The sequence below is a fragment of the Thamnophis sirtalis genome, unplaced genomic scaffold (genome assembly GCF_051295495.1).
Source record: "Thamnophis sirtalis isolate CommonGarterSnake01/CBP01778 unplaced genomic scaffold, rThaSir2_p1.2 scaffold_5, whole genome shotgun sequence".
In the NCBI taxonomy this organism is placed as follows: Eukaryota; Metazoa; Chordata; class Lepidosauria; order Squamata; family Natricidae; genus Thamnophis; species Thamnophis sirtalis.
The window spans coordinates 38,742,730-38,761,774 of NW_028261385.1; the positions used below are offsets into that span (position 1 = coordinate 38,742,730).

Consider the following 19,045-nt stretch of genomic DNA (forward strand, 5'->3'; position numbering starts at 1 on the left):
CCTCGGGGAGGGAAAGGGACGGCCTATTAACCCCCTCCCCACCTCATGTGGTGCCGCGGCTGCGGCGGGGGTCTGCAGAGCCTCTCGGGAGATTTTGGGGCTACGGGGAGCGAGGAGGGGTGGGAAGAGAGGAAGAAGCTGCCGCCGCCGCCGCCGCCGCTCTCCCGCTGCTGCCCCTCGTTGGCTCTGGGCTCGGTCTTGGCGAACCTCGGCGGGTGTGCAACCAGAAGAGCCCTCCTCTCGGAGAGGCAAGGCAGGGCCCCTCCTCTCGAAACGCTGACGGGACCCGATATAATCATGATGGGTGGTGAAGTCCGCATTTGAACTTGCAGGCAAAGCGCGCTGGGTGCTTCGTTCTGCCGGGAGCTGCAGCGCTTCTCGCGCCCGGGTGGGATCAGGTGCTCGCCGCCTCAGGAGAGAGGGCGCCAGGAGAAGCCCCCGAAGGACCCGTTTCCCAAGTGGCTACTACACAGGGGACTTCGCGCCCGAGGGAGCCTCTGGATTACCAGCCATCGCTGATTGGGGCTCCTCTTTTTTCTCTCTATCACTCTGTCTCCCTCCCCTTTCCTCCCACCCCCTTTTCTTCTTTTTGGTAGCCTCTGCAATAAACTGCTCTGAAAGGTAACTATACCATCCTCCTTTCTATTTTTTGCTGGTCAAGTGGGGGGGGGGAGAGAGGGAACATCTGGGAGAGGGGTTACCTGTAAGACAAAAGAGTTTGGTGAAAGCTAAGGGGTTGGGGAGAAGAAGAAGGGGGGGGGGAAACCCTGATGGGGATGATTTTGAAGGCGCCGGCTCTTTCATGCTTTCTTTTCATTCATACCTTTGGAGAAGGCCAACGCTTTTCGCGGAGAGGAGGAGTGTAATGCACAATATTGATGGGGGGAGTAGAGAACAAAGAAAAGTGGAAAGAATGGGGGAAGAGAGAGTGTGTGTGTGGCCAGACAAGAGTTCTTGAATGGGAGGCAAGGTAGGGGAGTCCGGCGGCTCGGAAATGGTTAATGGCTGGGAGGAAACGTCTTTTAAGGTCTGGAAGACACAAAGCGGCTCTGGAGGGAAGGAGGTGCTGGGAAGCGGCGGACTTGGCGAGCAGGTTGGGCTGCGGGGGCTGAGCCGGGCGGTAAAAGCCGTGGAGTTGGTTTGGGGATTCCTGGGGAACACTTGGGTCTCTTTTTCCAGGCTTGGCCGCGGAGATTTCCTGGCAGAAAAACCTGGGACGGAGAGTTGGGGTGGGGGGGTGCGAGTCGGGTCTCCTCTGACCATAGTGGCCAGGGGACCGGAGGTGGTGGGGCAGATCACAAAGGTCAGTGAGAAGAAAAGGCGTCGCGGATGCTCAACTTTCCCCATCCCTCCCTTGCTTCCTTCGCCTCCCGGCTCAGCCCTGCCGGTCTTACGGGGAGCGCTTCCATCGATCACTTTCGGGCTTTGTTTTAAGAGTGGGGTGTTTTTTTTTAAAAAAAAAAACTTGCCGGGAAAGCAACCTATGGAGTAAGGAAAACCAAGAGGGGAAAAAGCGTTTGGGAAGTAAATAGCTGTTGTGACAAACTTTAGCAGCAATGTGAGGTCCCTGCAAGGCTTTGCTGTGACGCTTGGGTAACCCATCCCCCCACCCCACGCCAATTTTATGTGGTTTCAGGCTCCAAGGCAGAAGTTCAAAATCGGTTGTTCTTTGTAGAAGTTGCGAGAATCTATCTATCTATCTATCTATCTATCTATCTATCTATCTATCTATCTATCTATCTATCTATCTATCTATCTATCTATCTATCTATCTATCTATCTATCTATCTATCTATCTATCTATCTATCTATCTTACCTATCTAATCATTTACCTATGTTAAAGAAAAACTAGTGGTGTTTAACTGACCTACTGATCCAGACTGCAAAAGGCAATATCCCGGGAGATTCACCCCAAAATGAGTAAGACTTGGCTAGCTAGCAATGAATGCAACATGGAAAAATCGGGGTGGGTGTGGTGTTGGCTGGTAGGGTGGGAACGGGGGAAAGGAGGGCTGCGTTTCTTGTGAATCCAAATGTGTTGGGAGATGGGAGCATTGTTTTGTCTGTCTCGGCATGTTGCTGCCGAGTCGGGCGGGGGGCGGGAAGTGAGGAAAATCGCCCTTCTCGCCTTTTCTTTTCGGAGCGTTTATCTCAGTTTTCCTGTGCGTGGCGGCAGCCAAGGAGTTCTGGCTCGATCTCTTTGGCGGGCTCCAAATGTTACGGGGGGCGGTGCACGGGGGGAGTGTCAGGGTTTTTCTACAGGAAAAGTCTATGTCATCGTCAACTAATCGTCTTCTTCCATCCCAGCTGCTTTCTTCTAGGCAGACTCTTCCCCCTTTTCCCAAACGCTGAGAAACCCTAGGGCTGGGTGGTTTTTCTTTTTTTGGCCTCCTCCCCGTTTTAAAGCAAGCTGGAGAATAAGCCCCCCCATCCTGCCCCGCCCAGCCGCTGCGACACACCCTCTTTCCTTGCAAGCAGGCGGGACTAATCCTGCCCCCCCCCTCGCCCTTCCCCCGCAAGAGATACGCGAAGGGCTCCGCCGCGCAAACCTCTTTCCGTTGAGCGAATGAATGAACTGGCGCTCGGAGGCGGGCAGCCTTCTCGGTCAAGGAGCTCCGGCGCTTCCCGGCGCCCGGTGCTTTAAACGGGGAGCCGGGAAAGAGAAGCGTCTGCGCTTCTTAAAACTCTCGAAGTTGGAAAGGATGGCGCGTCTTTGCGCAGTTCCGCGGCTCCCTCTGCTGGAGAAACTCTGAAGGTCGAAGGAGATGTAGTCCCTTAGGCAGGGTTTGGGGCAATTTCTCACAAGGGGGAAAAGTTTGTGTCAGTGCTTATCGTAGGTGACAAAAAGTTTTTGTTACTACTATAGGTTACTGAACGTCATGGTATCAACCACGAATGGCTAATCCCTTGCAGATATTTCTTCTGCTTCTTTTCGTTTGTTCCTTTCTCTTTCCCGGCTGTTTCTTTTTTGCGGAAAGAATTTCGCGGTAAATGAAAAGGCTGACAACAGATTAGTTTAACCTTGCCTGCTTTAGCCTATTGTGCAGACAGGTCTTTGTTTGGCTTGTGATTTCAGATACTATCTAACCCTAGTTATGGGTTAATTTCATCAAATTAGCATCATCCAGTTGCCTTATGAGCAGGTATATTTTGACGCAAAGAACACACCCGATTCCCAGGATCTATATACCGAGTTCAAACCTTGATTGTATGAAAGCGACATGAAATATGTGTTGCAGTTCTGGCGTAATAAGTTGTCAATTTGGGATTTACTTGGGCCACGAAACTGTTTTTAAAGTCCTCTGTTCTCTCCTTATGCTACAGCGCCAGCTTTGGCGGGAAAAGAGGTACGATAAGGAAACGATTCTGTGCAAGAAGGGATGGGAATTCGCCTTCCGCTTCCCTTCCCTTCCGTCTCGGAAACAGCCCATTCCTAAAGACAGGCTACTCTTTCTAGCAAACTTTGGGCGCTTTGCCCGTCCACAGGATTTTTTCAGTTGCACAGAAAACCTAGCAGAAAACTGTAGCAGCCCCGTGGTTATTAATCTCAAGGAGACGAAGAACTTCCGTGCTGCCTCCTTTATCTGCCCGGATTTTCTTGCCATTTTAAACATCAACTGGCTAGCATTTTAAGTTCCCTGACCTCCCACGTTACGGGCCTGTGTCCTCAACGAACTCCTCGGTCTGGGTTTTTTTTTCTTTTTAAAAGAAGTGGGAACCCAACCAAAGGCATGCATGGTTCTCCTCAAATAAAGGGTTAGGCGGGATGGCTCCTTCAGCTGCCTCTGCAGTGAGTGATGGGGAAGATTATGTTCCAACGGCCACGTTTTCCTCTTTCCCGGAGAAAGAGGAGAAAGAAAAGCCTGTTCCCATTTTTGCCCATGGCGGGGGTGGGGAGGACGGGAACGGGAAGGAGGAGGAGCGTGCCCACCTCTTGCTCTGTGTGAAAATATCGTTTGGCTGGTGAAACGAGGCTCCCTCCCCCGGCGACAGCAGCAGGAATATAGAGTTGCCAAAGTTGCTGCCCCAAAAAGACTCCCCAGCGCGGATTTGGGAGGCGTTGGCTTTCGGAACTCATATTCCCGCCAGTCCTTTGGAAATACCCCCCCCCCCTTTCCTCCCAGCGCGCTAGCAGCAAAGCTGGGTGCAGGGCCCTCCCAACAGGCGCATCCCCGGGGCTGAGAAAGGGAGCTTGGGAGGTCTGGTCCTCCGGCAGCCACGTGGACGGATCATTTCATCTGGGAGGGAGTCGGGATCCTTTGTCCTCCCTCCTCGTCCGGTGGTGTGTGAAGTTGGGAAGTCCCGAGCCATTGACTTGTGAGCGCGCACGAGAAAAAGAGGTGGTGGGAGAGAAATTTGAAAGGGAGGTGGGGCCGGGAGGTTCTGGGGTTTGGCATCCCGACAACTTAAGGAATACATTAAGATGGTGCTAGCAGTGGCCGCGGGGAATGGAAGCCGGTGGAACGGTGTAGGGAGGGGTCTTTAGAGGCTGCTTTATTAGCCAGCACCTTCTTCAGTAAATTGTGCCAAGAAGGAAAAGGATGAATTACAGAGTTGGAAGGGACCTTGGGGAGATTTTCTGTCCAACTCTCTCAAGGAGAAAATCCTACACCATTTCAGACAAATTGTTGTCCAATCTCTTCTTTAAAACTTCTTCCACAACTTCTGGAGTCAAGACACTCCACTGACTAATTGTTCTAACTTTCAGGAAATTTCTCCTTAGTTCTAGGTTGCTTCACTCCTTGATTACTTTCCATCCAATGCTTCTTGTCCTGCCTTGGGTGCTTTGGAGAATAGGTTGACTTCCTTTAGGGCAACCTCTTAGCTATTGGAACACTGCTGTCCTGCCACATGAAGACTAGCAGGGAATTCTAGCAAGACATTTCTAAGATGAAAAGGTGTATTTTGGACTTTAGTAACCTTCAATAATGAACTGGCATGTCTCAAAGAGACCATGGGACATCAGTGGTTTCATAAGAGCTCAACCTCCTCAGACCATCAGCATTCATAATTACTGAATACAGAGGCAAGCCAAATGCTGCTAACTCAGCACAGAGTAAGCATCTGTCTGGCATGGCAAATTGTTACAGAGATCAGCCAAGAGGGGAGGAGAAAGATAGCTTTCCCATTATTAAGTTATCTAAAGTTGGATGAGAGATTGATTTTGCCTCAATCAGTCACTGAACTCATGGTCAAGTTGGGATTGGATTTGGGAAATCATATCTATGCTTTCAACACTATCTGGCTTTCAAAAGTATATGCTTCCAGTATATGCCTGACAATTCCAACTAGGTTCCACCTTGATTATGTTTTGCAATGTCATATTTATCCAACTTCATGACCTTCAAAACTGGCATTATGGAAGATGAACACTTACATAGAAAATATTTGTTGAGGGGTTGTTGGTGGTCTCTGAGCTTCTTTTTTGTTCTTGCAGACATTTCATTACCCAAACTAGGTAATATAATCAGTGCGCTGATGTTATCTAATTTGGCTAATGAAACATCTGCAAGAAAACAATCAAGCTCAGAGAGCATCAAGGATCCCTCATTCCAGTCCTGAGCTACAAAACTTTTCCTCTATTGATACAATATTTGTTGTCTGAGTGAATATGGGGGTAGAATTAGGGTCTGGACTATTGCTACAGGTATGGTGTATTTGTTTCTCTGATATATGGTCTGCTGTTAGTGGGTAGCTGATTTAGATTGGATGGCTACCTATTTATCAGCTTAACATCTTGCCTTTCCTCCAATAGCTTTAGGCAGATTATATGGGAATCCTCCTTCATGATTGACTAGCCCAGGGGTGTCAAACTGGCAGCCCAGAGACCCTATGCATCATGCAGAGGCCATGCCCACCCCAGCTCCGCAAAGGGAAAAACATCACAATACGTCACATGATGGCAACATGATGCCACAAGTTTGACACCCTTGTACTAGACCAAAGTCAACTAAAGAGCTTCCATGACCAGGAGAGGATGAAACCTTGGTTTTCTGATCCTTGTCTAACACTTTTAACTTTGCATCAACTTTGCCTCTCTTGTGTGAAGCTTTGCTTCTGTATTGTGTTAAGCATAATGTGATCTGCTTGATTTTAATGTAGCATAATTCATAATCCAGCCATTTTGAATTGCATGCAAACAATGGTTTATTGTTTGATGTTAAGCATAATGGACATTGCAGAGATTGATAAACAGGAGCTTCCTCTTCTCTGTTTCAGTTCCTTGACAGAGTACAAGAGCATCACTGATTCTCATTTTTGTGGGTCTCTCTCAATGGGTAGGGTTACACAATGATGTGATCACATTATTCTTTTACAACACTACGAGTTTCCCTGTAACTTCATGTTAGCCTTATTAGAATAGGATTTTGACAAGGCTTTTCTGTCCAGTCCAAGATGTACAGTATAACAGTATACTAAGCACTTTTGCAGAAGAAAAATAAATATAAATATTTATTTCCATTAGAAGGTCTTTATCTGTTCCTCTTCTCATTGCTCACAAGAATTATGAATTGGGAAAAGCCCAAGCAACAAAGAATTTAAAAACATTCTTTAAAATACTAGTATTTGCTATGTACACTCAACCTATTCATTCATTTCTCAGATTGTAGCCTTTGTTCAGCCAGGGCTCCAGAAATTGGTTCTGTGGGCGTGGCCCGGTGGGCGTGGCAGGGGATGGATACTGCAAAATCCCCATTCATTCCCCACTCCTAGGGGAAGGATACTGCAAAATCTGATTTCCCTTCCCACCCCACTAACCTGCTTTCCAGCTCCTTTCTTCTGTTCAGGGCAACAAAAAAAGATCAGCTAGGAGGCAGAGGGGGCCAGCCTATTTGCCGGTTCTCCGAATGACTCAAAATTTCTGCTACCGGTTCTCTAGAATCTGTCAGAACTGGCTGAATACTATCTCTCCAGCATTACCAGTAAAATAATTTGTTAAAATCTGATGAAAACAATTACAATCAATTATTGTATTGCTTAATACAAATTGAAATACCTAACAGCTAAAAAAGAGGCATCCTATCTTTTTTTTTTTTTAAAGTGGACAGTTCAGGAGCTGATATGAAGTTCCAAAGTGGATCTTTTTCATAGCAGGAAGCAACACACAAAAATGTTCTCCTGTGTACTAACAAGTGGATTTGGAAAGAGAGAACATTTTAAAGAGACCTTATTATTATTATGTTAAAGTCCACACAGGTTTATTCTGAGATTATTGATTATTCTAATCAAACCTCAACCAACTGAGGATTTAAAGGTTAAAATCAAATTGTCTCTGGGAAACAATTCAGGTAGTCCTCGACTTATAACCACAATTGAGCCTAAAATTTCTTTTGCTTTTTGAGACATTTGTTAGGTGCATTTTGTCCCATTTTACAACCTTTCTTGCCATAGTTGTAAAGTGAATCACCAAAGTTGTTAAGTTAGCAACACAACTGTTAAGTGAATCTGGCTTCCTCATTGATTTTGCTTGTCAGAAGATAGCAAAAGATGATCACATGACCCCGGGACACTTCATCTAGCATAAATATGCATCAGTTGCCAAGCATTTGAATTTTGATCATGTGACCATGCGGATGCTGCAATGGTCGTAACTCTAAAAAAACAGTAATAAGCCCCTTTTTTCAGTGCTGTTGTAACTTTGGTCACTAAATGAACTGTAGTAAGTCGACGACTACTTGTATTATGGCTTTAGCATGGTGCTACACCATGGGTGTTAAACTTGATTGTGTCATGTGACATATGATTTTTTTTGCCTTTGAGGATCTAGGGTGGGTGTGGCCTGAACATGACATATCTAGCCTGCGGGCCACCAGTTTGACACCCCTGTACTACACTGTACTTCCAGTATCATCCAACACTTAGTAATGTTAAACCAGACAATAAAATGATCATAGAAGTATTGAGATTCATACCCAGGATTAATGCGTATTGCTATAAAGAAAAGACCTTTTTTAAATCAATGTCCTAGTTTACAAAAAGCAGTCTTGCATTTATGACACTGTCCAAGTCTCTGTAAAACTCAAGAATCAAGAAACTAGAAATCTAAATGTGCAATTGTTGAGATTAAGATTGTATGCAACGACCACTTAAATTATCTTTGCTAATGTATTTCAAAATATCTGGTTTTTCTTGAAATGATTAAAAAAAACAGTCAGTGAAAGCTGGATTGCCAGTTTAAAAGAAAGGTGGGAAACTGGAGTTAAAAGGAATTGTGTTTGTGTTATGCTATGTTTTTGCTTAGTTCATCTAATTTTATTTTTGTAATGTTACTTGGAGATTGCCCAAACATTGCTGTATTAACGAGAAGTTAGTATCCCATTAGGTTCTGGTCCCTGTACAGTGTGAAAACCACATCAAGTTTACATCATTTTGAAAATACCAACTTTAACATTTTTTTCTTACTCCGAGCCAAGTTTCTCTTCCACAAACATTATCTAATTAATTAGATATAATTATATCTAAAGTACATTCTAAGAGCCATTTTATACTTTACACTGAATCATACTTGGATTTGATTTTAATGCAATACATGAGCCCAGTTTATGCCAATATATGATCTACCATGGACCACTAATAGCAGCTTATTTAGAACACATCTCATTTCTGCAGAACTAAATAAGCAAAACTATTGTAATGGACAGCAACCTGTTTGGCCAGTTGTATTTGACATTGAGTTAAAAAATGATCTGCTTTATAACTGGCTCATGTGATCTGCTGTTGCTGGGGTAGTTGGTGATTATATTATATTAATTTATTTGATTCTTTTTTATTAGTTTTATTGTTTAAAATGAGGATTTATATTCTGTAAGCTACCTTAAGTTGCTATGTGCAAATAGATAGTGATATAAATTCAATAAATAAATCAATAAACTATATCTATATAACACCCATGGACTTTTGGTGTGGGACAACTTTTTTTAAAAAAAAATCCACAGAATAGAAATAATGTAAATTTGATGGGGGAAAAAAAAACCAAGCGAGGAACAAAATGATTCTTTTGTAGGGAGTGGCAGTATAATGATTTGGAGACTTTGCCATGTAGTACTTGGATCACTACAAGTGATAATGAGTTAATCAAGAGACAATGATTAATTGAATATAGCCCAAATTAACCAACTGTGAGCAGAACAATTAATCAACTGGCAGTAATATGGTAAAACTGGCAATGTTAATTAAATGGACGACATAATACTTAAGCAGTATAATGTATAATGCACCTAATCAGTGTTAGGCAATTACCGATCCATCAATAATCTAAAAGGAGTGAAAATGATGTGATGATGAATAATAGTGTGTATGAGTATATTACATGGTGTAGTACGCCAAGGAGCTTATTAGTTGAATACAGTTGGGAAGTACTGCCTTGGTGTCTGTTCCCATGAAGTACAGGGTTTATTGTTTTTTTTCTTCCGCTTCTCTGAAAGCATGAAATCAGAGAAGCAATTTCGGCTTTGGAATTGCAGTTTTAAGTGTATTTACTTGGGACCAAGTTTAATGGAATTGGTTAAATATGCTTTGAACTACACCATGCCAAATTTATGGGAGCTAAATCTTCAGAAGATGCAATAGCTATTTGTATTGCAAAATAAATCCCGAGAGTGTTAAATGTGTATGGAACAAGGAATCAAAATATGTGAGACCCAAGATGGCAAAGGATGTTACAATCTTCCCCTTTTCTTAATGCAGTAAGCTATATGATTGTTTCCTTTACTAGCAGTAATGAAAGTACCTGCCAATTATCTTTTCTGTTTCTTTTTTCTCTTCAGTTTGGATAAAACACTATTTAGGCATTAGCAAATACATTTGTTATATTTTGGCAAGCATCTAACAAGACTTTTCCAGTTGAAAAGAGATCTTTAGTACTTTTCTTATGACAGCCATGATAGTTGAAAACAAGGAGGCCAGCTGTTGACTGATCAACTTGTTCAGGAAGTAAGGAGCCATTAAGTGTATGTTTCTCAAGAAGTCCTTAAAAATAGGAGAAGGAGTAAGGCTCAGAGGAAACTTTCTTCTGAGATACTCACAGCTTAAATTTACATGCTTTCATGAACCTGTTTGATCCTCAGTGAACTACAATAGAGGCTGCTTGCTCATTCACGCACTGGTGGCTCTGTCAAACCTTATTCTATTTTCTCCAAGTTGTAAATCAGAAGCAGCTGCATTCATGCATGCATGTGAGAAGAACAGTAAATATATTGCAGCCTAAGATCCAAGTAAAAAAAGGTTTTTTTCCCTGTTTTTGCCTAAGGGCGGTCATCATCTAAGAAACTCTTATTACCTTAAGGTCTTCCAGCTGCATTGGATTACTTCTCAGTTAATATAACCAACAGCTGGGATTTGGAGTTCAACAGTTTGAAGAACAATAGATCTAGAGGGAGAGGCTGAGCAAAGGCAATCTTAGTCTAGAACTTTTTATCTGGAAATCCAGTCTGAAGCAGATACCGCTAAAGTGACATCATCCAGATTTAACTGCTATTAGCTGATGGTATGGATTATATGACCTTGGGTAGTAGAAATGTGAATGTCTTGTCTTGGTGAACAAAAGGAGAATTGCAGTAAACATGAAATTGTGACACTAAAATAGGTTTAATCGCAACAAAAATGTTGCTTTCTGAATTTGAATGCTACAGGGAATTTTAGCAAGGTTAGTTAGATTACCATCTTCATGCTGCTGGAGATGTAATTAAGGGACTAATTATTTATTTGGTTTTGAGCTATTAATGCATTTGGGGCTGATGTCAGCAGGGTGGTTAACAATTCTGGCTCAATCATTGCATGTTGAAAATCCATATATTCTTGTTGGATATATTATCAGTATTTTGTATATATCCAGCTATGAAGAATTGTGGATTCTTCAGGCATAAAAGTGGATAAAAATTATTCTGCAATGCTGGAAATAGAAATATACTTTTGATTTGCATCATTTGAAAATTGATATGTACTGCTTGATAATGGTTGATTTTTTAAAAACAAAAAATAATTCAGACTTTTCGTGATTATTTATAAAATAATGTGCTGGCTTTTTTCTTTTCCCTTTTTCATTTCTACACTTATCAGTTTTGATGCTGTGTTGATTCTTTAATGCTCTTGTGCATATTTTCTTTCACTGACTTGTTTAGCATAATAAAATAAAATATTAGAAGATGATATACCTGGAAAGTATTTGGTCACTGCTTGCTCAGCAAACACAGCCTTAGATACTTAATGTGTTGCTGTTTAGTTAATTAGAAAACTGTATGCTCTTTTGTGGCACTTAGACAGCATTCAGATTTTATATTTCTTTGTTTAAACTAGAAGAAACAAAACACTTTAAAGCAAGTCTGGAAACATGTGTTATATTTTACATTTATTGCAGGGAGTGGAAATTATTCTTATATTGAAATTAGTATACAATTGTATTGCATTAATGCTCCCTGAAATAAGGAATATTTTATGAAATGTGATAGGTGACCTTTGGGTTTGGATTCAGCTAACAGTATCATGTAGAAAAGGAAGAAGGCTGTAACTAACTAGAGGCCTTCTGATTTGCAAATTATGCATTGCTTTAAGGTACATATAAAAATGGTCTTAGAAGACACTTTCCTGTTTTGGATAAAAAGGAATATTGGTTATTCCAGAATTTACAGTGTATTGAAAGCCACTTTAGTTGGATTCAGTATCATTTAAACTGTAAATACTATGACTCCATCATAAAATATAGCATATATAATAATTTCCTTCATTGATTCTCATATTTACCTTAAAGCAGTAGAATTCTAAGGATGAATACTTAATGTGAAATTAATTATAAAAGCTTCAGTTTGAGGATACTTTCCCCAATCCCGTTGGGGACATTTAACTATTTGTGTTCTTGCTGAGAGCAATGGTGTGGAATAAGAAAATACTGGGCAATTCTGAAGTGGTGAAAATCTGACATATTTTTGGCAAGAATGTAGTAATTGGACTAAATTAGCTTCGAGCAGAGTTCTAGCTTTCTTAGCTGATCTTATCTCTGCCTAAAGAATCTGTTAGGGTTTATATGCTTTATAAAGTGGCAAACCAGGGTAGGTCCATTCCATTTACTTTTCTACTTTTAGGTAGAAATTTCAGATCCAGAAATTTTGTCATGGTAACATCATACAAAAAATTGATAATCAAGAGAGAACTTTGCTTTGTGTTTTGAACATAATACAGAAATAATTCAGTCTTCAAGAAGTTACAGCATTTCATAAATTCATAATTAAATTTCTGAAGTTATAAAATCTATATAGGTAGATTTTATACAGGTAGTTCTTGACTATAGCCACAGCTCAGTCCAAAATTTCATTGCTAAGCAAGGCATAGGTTATGTGAATTTTGGCCCATTTTAGGACCTTTTTTGCCACTGTTGTTAATTTAATCACTGCAATTTAATAAATCATGGGGTTATTAAGTAAATCTGGGCTTCCCCCATTGACTTTGCTTGTCAGAAGCTGCTTAGGAGGGTTATAAATGGTGATTATATGAACCCAGGGCAGTGGGTTGATTCATGATTATGTGCCATCAAGTTGGTATCAGTTCTTAGTGACCACATAGATCACAAACTCACGTTGTCACATTGCCATCATGTTTTAGAACATTTTCCCCTTCGCAGAACTGGGGTGGGCGTGACCTGCCCGTGATGCATCTGGCCTGCGGGCTGTCAGTTTGACACCCTGACATAGATAGATTTTCTCCAGAATGATCTGATCCCAACCTGGCCCTTCAACTCTTAATGCAGTTTATCCATCACTGCTGTAATTGAGTCTGTCCACCTTAGTGCTTGTTCCGTTTTGTTCCCTTTCACCTTTCCCAGCATTATAATTTTATGAAGATAGCAAGGGTTAATTTATAGGAGAATGAAATGAGCAGAAAAAATAGCCAACTGATTTAAGTTTTAAAGCTACAGTATAATAATAATTCTTTATTGTCAGTGCACAACATATGTACAATGAAATTGGTTGAGCTCCCTCAGTGCACCCCCCAAAAAAACAATGCAACTACCTGCAATTCCCTTTGTTTGCCTTCCCCACACCCTAAGGCAGCTTGTCCCCATATTGCAATCTTTTCTTACAGAACCCACTGAATATTTTTGTAAGCCTTTTTTGCCATTTCCAAACTGTATATTATTCACTAGAATTTTGAGTCCTTTCTATAAGCAATGGTATTTCCTATTCCCTTTCTATTCTTAGTGTGGATTTAGCTTTTTTCACTGACTTGGCCTATATCAGTGATGGGGAAACTTTTTGGCACCGAGTGCCCAAACTGGAATGTCTGTGCATGTGTGTGTGTGCATGCGTCGGAGCACTGGAAAACTGAAGACCAGTTGGCTGGCATGTGTGTCCCTGTTTTTTGCTTGTTTTCAGACAATTTTCAGGATGTTTTCAGGCACTTTTGGGGCCATTTTTGGACCAAAAATGGGCTGAAAACGGCCCTTAAAACAGCCTATTTTTTGCCCATTTTTACCTTTTTTCAGGCCACTTTCCTGTGTTCCGGCTTCCCCAAAGACCAGCTGGAAACCATGCACACTGGAAACCAGAAGAGCAGCTGGCAACGGTGTGCATGCCCATTGAGAGGACTCTGTGTGCCACCTCTGGCATGCATGCCATAGATTTCCCACCACGGTCATATATGCTCATAATTACCTGAAACATCCATTCAACTAAGTGGCGTATAATTTCCTTGAATTTTTATTGAAAAATCCTTTGTGGGGCCATCAAGCCACAAAGTTGGGTTGATAGTCCCACAGAAGAATCAAGTGTATGATTGCTGGTTACATATTTAGATGATTATAATCTTTTAAATTTCCAAATATATGCCACTAATTAATAAGACAACTTATATATTTTTAAAAACCTAAAAATGATAATATAAGAATGGTAGATACCAAACAGCATCTTAAAAGAAACTTAGATCCTTTCATCCTTGAGTCTCTCTTAAAATTATGCTTGCTGGAAAGAGCTTAGAGCAAAAATAAGTATGCTTCTTTAATATTATATTTATCATGATGGAAATGTATGGAACCTTAATTATAGATTAATTCATTAATTGACAAAAGCTCATTAATAATTAAGTTATATTTAGTTGATCATTCCAATGATTCCCAACGGCAGTTGACTAGTCAGCATGAGTAACTGCCCATATCAAGTATATCTGGCGTGTGACTGCACTGAAAAATATTTTGAAACTGAGCTTTGATGTTGAGCTTCAGGATTCTTAAGGGAAAGGAACTTAGTCATATATAAATGTGTCAGCACAATTTTATCCAAATATGGTTTGGCAGCTTGTTCAGTATTTCTATAATTTATTCTTTTTTTTTTAACAAATGATGAAAAAAAGTAAATATAGTTGCCATGCCGTGTTGAAGTCAATTATGAAATCCAATTGACTTGAATAGATTAAGTCATATTCTGGGTTCTTTAAATGGAGGTGGTATGGGACAGTTATAATTTCCAGTCACCTCAAAAAGGCCTAATTTGGGTTGTTACATTTGTTTGTGAATCATTTTTCCAGAGGGGAATGAAGTCCAGATTTTTGTTATAGAGTAGATTTTGAAACATGCTTATATGTAGTCCCTTTATGCTCAAAACATTTCCAGCAAACTTCTATGGCACTTCTGTCATAATGGATAAACGCAAGTTAAAATGTGGTTTTGAAAAAAACCCCACATGTCTCAGATTGCCTAATCACATACGTGTGTATGTACACACATCTGTGAATACATATGTCTGTGTGTGTATGTATATGTACAGTATATATGTATATGTATATGTATATAAATCTGGTCATTAAGATTCCTGCTATACTGAGGGACTTTGACAAATCTTCAGCTCACCATTAAAGATACACAGATTTAATTTTGGCCTGCCAACTTATTTTCCATTTTCCTAGGCCTCAACAACTCTTCTTTCTCAAATCTTTTTTTTTTTTTTTTTGCACACAGAGAGAATCCAATGTTTTAAGACTAAGAAATATAACAACTAAGAAATATAACAATCCTGGCAATTAGTTTATCAATTTCTCTCCAACACATACTCATTGCTTTCTACTTCCTGAATAAGGACCTGCTTTTCTTAGTACGGAACATGGAAGAGATAAGCAAAGAGATGGCATGAGAAAGGCTTTTCTGAGCTGAGAATAGTCCAATCTCTTGAACTTTTCTCCTGGATGATGTCGTCCAGCCCTCCATATACATGTCTAGAGACCAATTGAGGCCTTAAGCTAATTTTGTTATTCTCATTTTTGTATAAATGTTGCCAGCTTCTAAAATGTTGAGATATTTCATATTATGGGTCATAATTAAGGGACAAATCAAGACATTCATTTTGCTAAAAAAGGTCATACTTTATTATCCATTAGACAGTAACAGTTGGTGTGAAATGTAGACAAGGAAATGAAAAGGAATTTTTATTTTTATTTTTTATAAATCTATGAAGTGTGTTGGGAGGACAAAAAATGATGAGTCAATATCATCTAGCTGTCTTCCATGTGTAAAGCAGAATTAGAACTCCCAGTCTCCTAGGTTTTTTTTTAAGCCTGGTGCTTTAACCATTATCAAGATATTTACCGTGATTGTTTTACAAGATTATGAAAATATACATTGTGATTATTTTCTGTTCTATTTTTTAGGTCAAAATGTTTAAACATTTCTTGTGGATATATTGGACCTTATCCATAACATGTGCTCTCCACAAAGGTAAGAAGAAGAGAAAGAGGGAGGGGAAGGGAGGGAGGAGAGAAAGAGATTGATTGCTGTCATATTAAAACCAACTTCTGAAAAAATTTATTTTTGATAGTGAAAATGTATCAGTTATTCTGCAGTCATTAATTGGAGAGATATAACAATCTATTTTATTTGTTAGTTACATTTATATGCCATCCATCACCTAGTGAGCTTTATGCTGAAAGTGAAACTCGAACTCATGGTCTCCTGGTTTCTAGCCTGTTACCTTAATCACTAAAAGTCTCTGCTTTAATTATTTAAACGTAAAAATAAAACTTTCTTTTAAAATTATAACAATGATTTATCCTTATTTTGCAGAGCTTGTTATAACTTTAGTAATGTGAGATTGTTTTTCAGTACTTCTTATGACTATTATTACCATTTTATATTTCTAGTATTTCTACTGGATATATTATAGTTTGGAGCTATCCCCACTGAGTTGATTAATAGAAGGTTTTATGGTAATGGTTGGTTTTACTTGTGATAAAATCTAGTTATAATTCAGATTCCATTTAATTAATTTGCTGATCTCCAAATACTTTTGAAAACTTTGTCAATTTCATGGTTAAATAAAGCCAGAGTCACAAAGTACCCCAGAGTGACAATATGCTTAATGGAGTATTTGTTGGTACCTCCCAAGCTTCCTTCCCCTAATTTTCTTAAGATTCTTTTAATTTGTGGAAAATCACTGGGAACTTAGTGCACATTAAAGCACTACTGTATCTATCGGAGTATAAGATGCACCGGAGTATAAGATGCACCAAGATTTTGAAGAGGCAAATTTAAAAAAAAGTTTTTGCATACTGCAGACTTTCCAAAATGTCCCATTTTTCGTGAAAACAGGCCCATTTTTGACACAAAAAGAGGGCATGTATAGTCTTTAGGAGGCTTATAGAGTGCTCCTGGGGGCTGCAGGAAAAATGAGCAAAAAAATGGCCCATTTTCCGCTCATTTCTGTCCTCCCCAGACCCCAGGAGCACTCTGCAAGGTTCCTAAAAGCTATGCATAGCCATTTTGGTGAAGGGGATGGGATTTTGGGAGGGAGAAAAATGCTGCATTCAGTGTATAAGACACACCCAGATTTTCAGCCTCTTTTTTGAGGGAAAAAGGTGTGCCTTATATTCTGAAAAATACAGTACTTTCAAGAATAAAATCTTTTCTTTCCAACAATATCTTAGAATAAAACAGACCTCAAAGTCCAGTACTTTTTTGCTTCTGGGAAAAAGTATTTTGCAACCACGACAAACATTGGATGTATGTCAGTGGTGGGATTCAAATAACTTAACAACCGGTTCTCTGCCCTAATGATTTCTTCCAACAGCCAGTTCACCAAACTGCTCAGAATGTTAACAACCCGTTCTCCCGAAGTGGAGCGAACTGGTTGAATCCCATCACTGATGTATGTGACCCACTCAAAAGCCCAAATGTTCCCACTTGCCCAATTGTTCCCACTTGCCCAAATTGATGAAAGACATGCTATTTATTTTAATCGGATTTTTCATAAAAGCATAAAGTTAAATGATTTAATCCCGCTTGAAGAATTCTCAATTGTTCTCAACAAAGAACAATTTGTTGTGATTTAATATAATCAAACCTAAATAAACTTGTATCTAGAGTAGAGTTGAAAAACTCTATAGACAACAGAGCCAATGTGATAAAGCAAAGATGTTATGATGGTAGTCACAAACTGATTGTCAAAGCCCTTTCCTTTGCATATATACATAAAGTCTATAAATGCATGTACAAATGAGTGGGCCTTCAGTCATGCAATTATACTCACTATCTTGACTTTTTTTGTCTTTCTCTGTGGATGGCTCCTTTTCTGAGATTAAAGGGCTTCCTGTTGCTAAACTTTTTAAAATTCCTTATTGAATCTGAGTTTTGCTATTAAGGCTCATGAGCAGTTTTTAATTGCCTCCCAAGTTTTAACAGCAAACTGTAGCTCCTTATATGAACTCAACATAGTTAACTATAGAAAGATAAGAATTATGTAAGTCAGTAAACCAAAGGGAAGTGTATTGATAATAAGGCTGCACACATCATTTTCTTTAGATGCTCCATATCTTTCAGTACCACAAGTGCTACTTGTCAAAGTGTTGTGGCAACTCACTGCAGAAGCATCTAAGTATGAGCATGGATTGACAGGCAGCCTGAAAACACCCTTGGATTGGCTAAAAGGAATTTTGGGGAGATATACCCACCTTGATATTTAAATGACAGTATTTCTATGATTTAAACAGCTTTATGAATTGGCAAAGCTGTGATGGATAATGTCTTTATACAGTCTAATCACTCAATAGTATTGGGTTTGATTGTTTCTTAATTATACATTGAGAATATTCAGCAGTATAAATACCATGATTACAGTCCACCCACATCAGCTTTTGTGTAAATAGATCTATGTGCATAATTATTTTGACCGATGAGTTAATAGAACTACCAGGTGAAATTTTCTTTCCCTTTTTGTACATATGCATGTACAGAGCTTAAGGAATGTAGTTTTAGATGAATCCTAGAAGTCTTAATTGTACAGTGTGTGGCTCTTTGAAGTGTGTTTGTGGAAGATTGGTGAGTTTTAATGAATAACTAAAGAATGCAATGAAATGCTTTCAAAGTTATATATCTCTGCATGGGTAATTTCATGTATCTACATTTAGATGTATATACTATTGTAAATGCTATCGCTGCAGATGGAATGTACATTTGGCTAGCTTTCCATGATTTACAGTGAGAATTTAAAGAGTAACTGATCCATCACTATGCCTGATTTACCGTCCCCTCCTTTTTTATACAGTAACTCAGATTGTAAGCCATCTGTTAGAACAAAAGAGGTTTTGTTAAGATTAGATTTATTGCCTTCTCTGACAAGCTCAGCAAGTTTTTGCAAGTATATGGAATATCTACTTTATCAATTTGTACAGAAACAGGTTGATCTCAAATAGAATATTCTTACAACTTCATATAAAGGGAGTTCCATATAGGCCATTTTTGATAGTACCATTTAAGCTGTGCACAACATTTCAGGGTGGTTTGTAAGGGAGCATTTCTTTGCACTGTGTAAGGTAGAATATGATTCACAAAAAAGTTGAAGGGACTTGAATATATATGAGATGACATTTTAAAAACTCAACTATTTTAGGGACATATGTCATCAGGCTGTTGAAATATAATACATTGAAGTTTGTTTGTATTTTCAGTTCATGCAATGTACATTAGGTTGCTATTGTCAAATTTGTCTGATATATAGGTGAAACTCGAAAAATTAGAATATTCTGCAAAAGTTCATTTATTTCAGTAATGCAACTTAAAAGGTGAAACTAATA

General features: G+C 39.6%; 1 protein-coding gene across 3 annotated transcripts in view; it reads left to right on the plus strand.

The window, feature by feature from the left end:
• The first annotated feature begins 394 nt into the window (after positions 1–394).
• Positions 395–19,045, plus strand: part of VCAN (versican) — a 92,847-nt gene continuing 74,196 nt past the window's right edge. The window contains exons 1-2 of one of the 3 annotated variants that reach the window (XM_014057244.2): positions 395–621; positions 15,629–15,695. In XM_014057244.2, the coding sequence (XP_013912719.2) occupies positions 15,635–15,695 (61 nt within the window). In that variant the 5' untranslated portion in view covers positions 395–621; positions 15,629–15,634. The remainder of the gene's footprint in view (positions 622–15,628; positions 15,696–19,045) is intronic. The other 2 variants (XM_014057245.2, XM_014057246.2) reach the window with 2 other exon arrangements.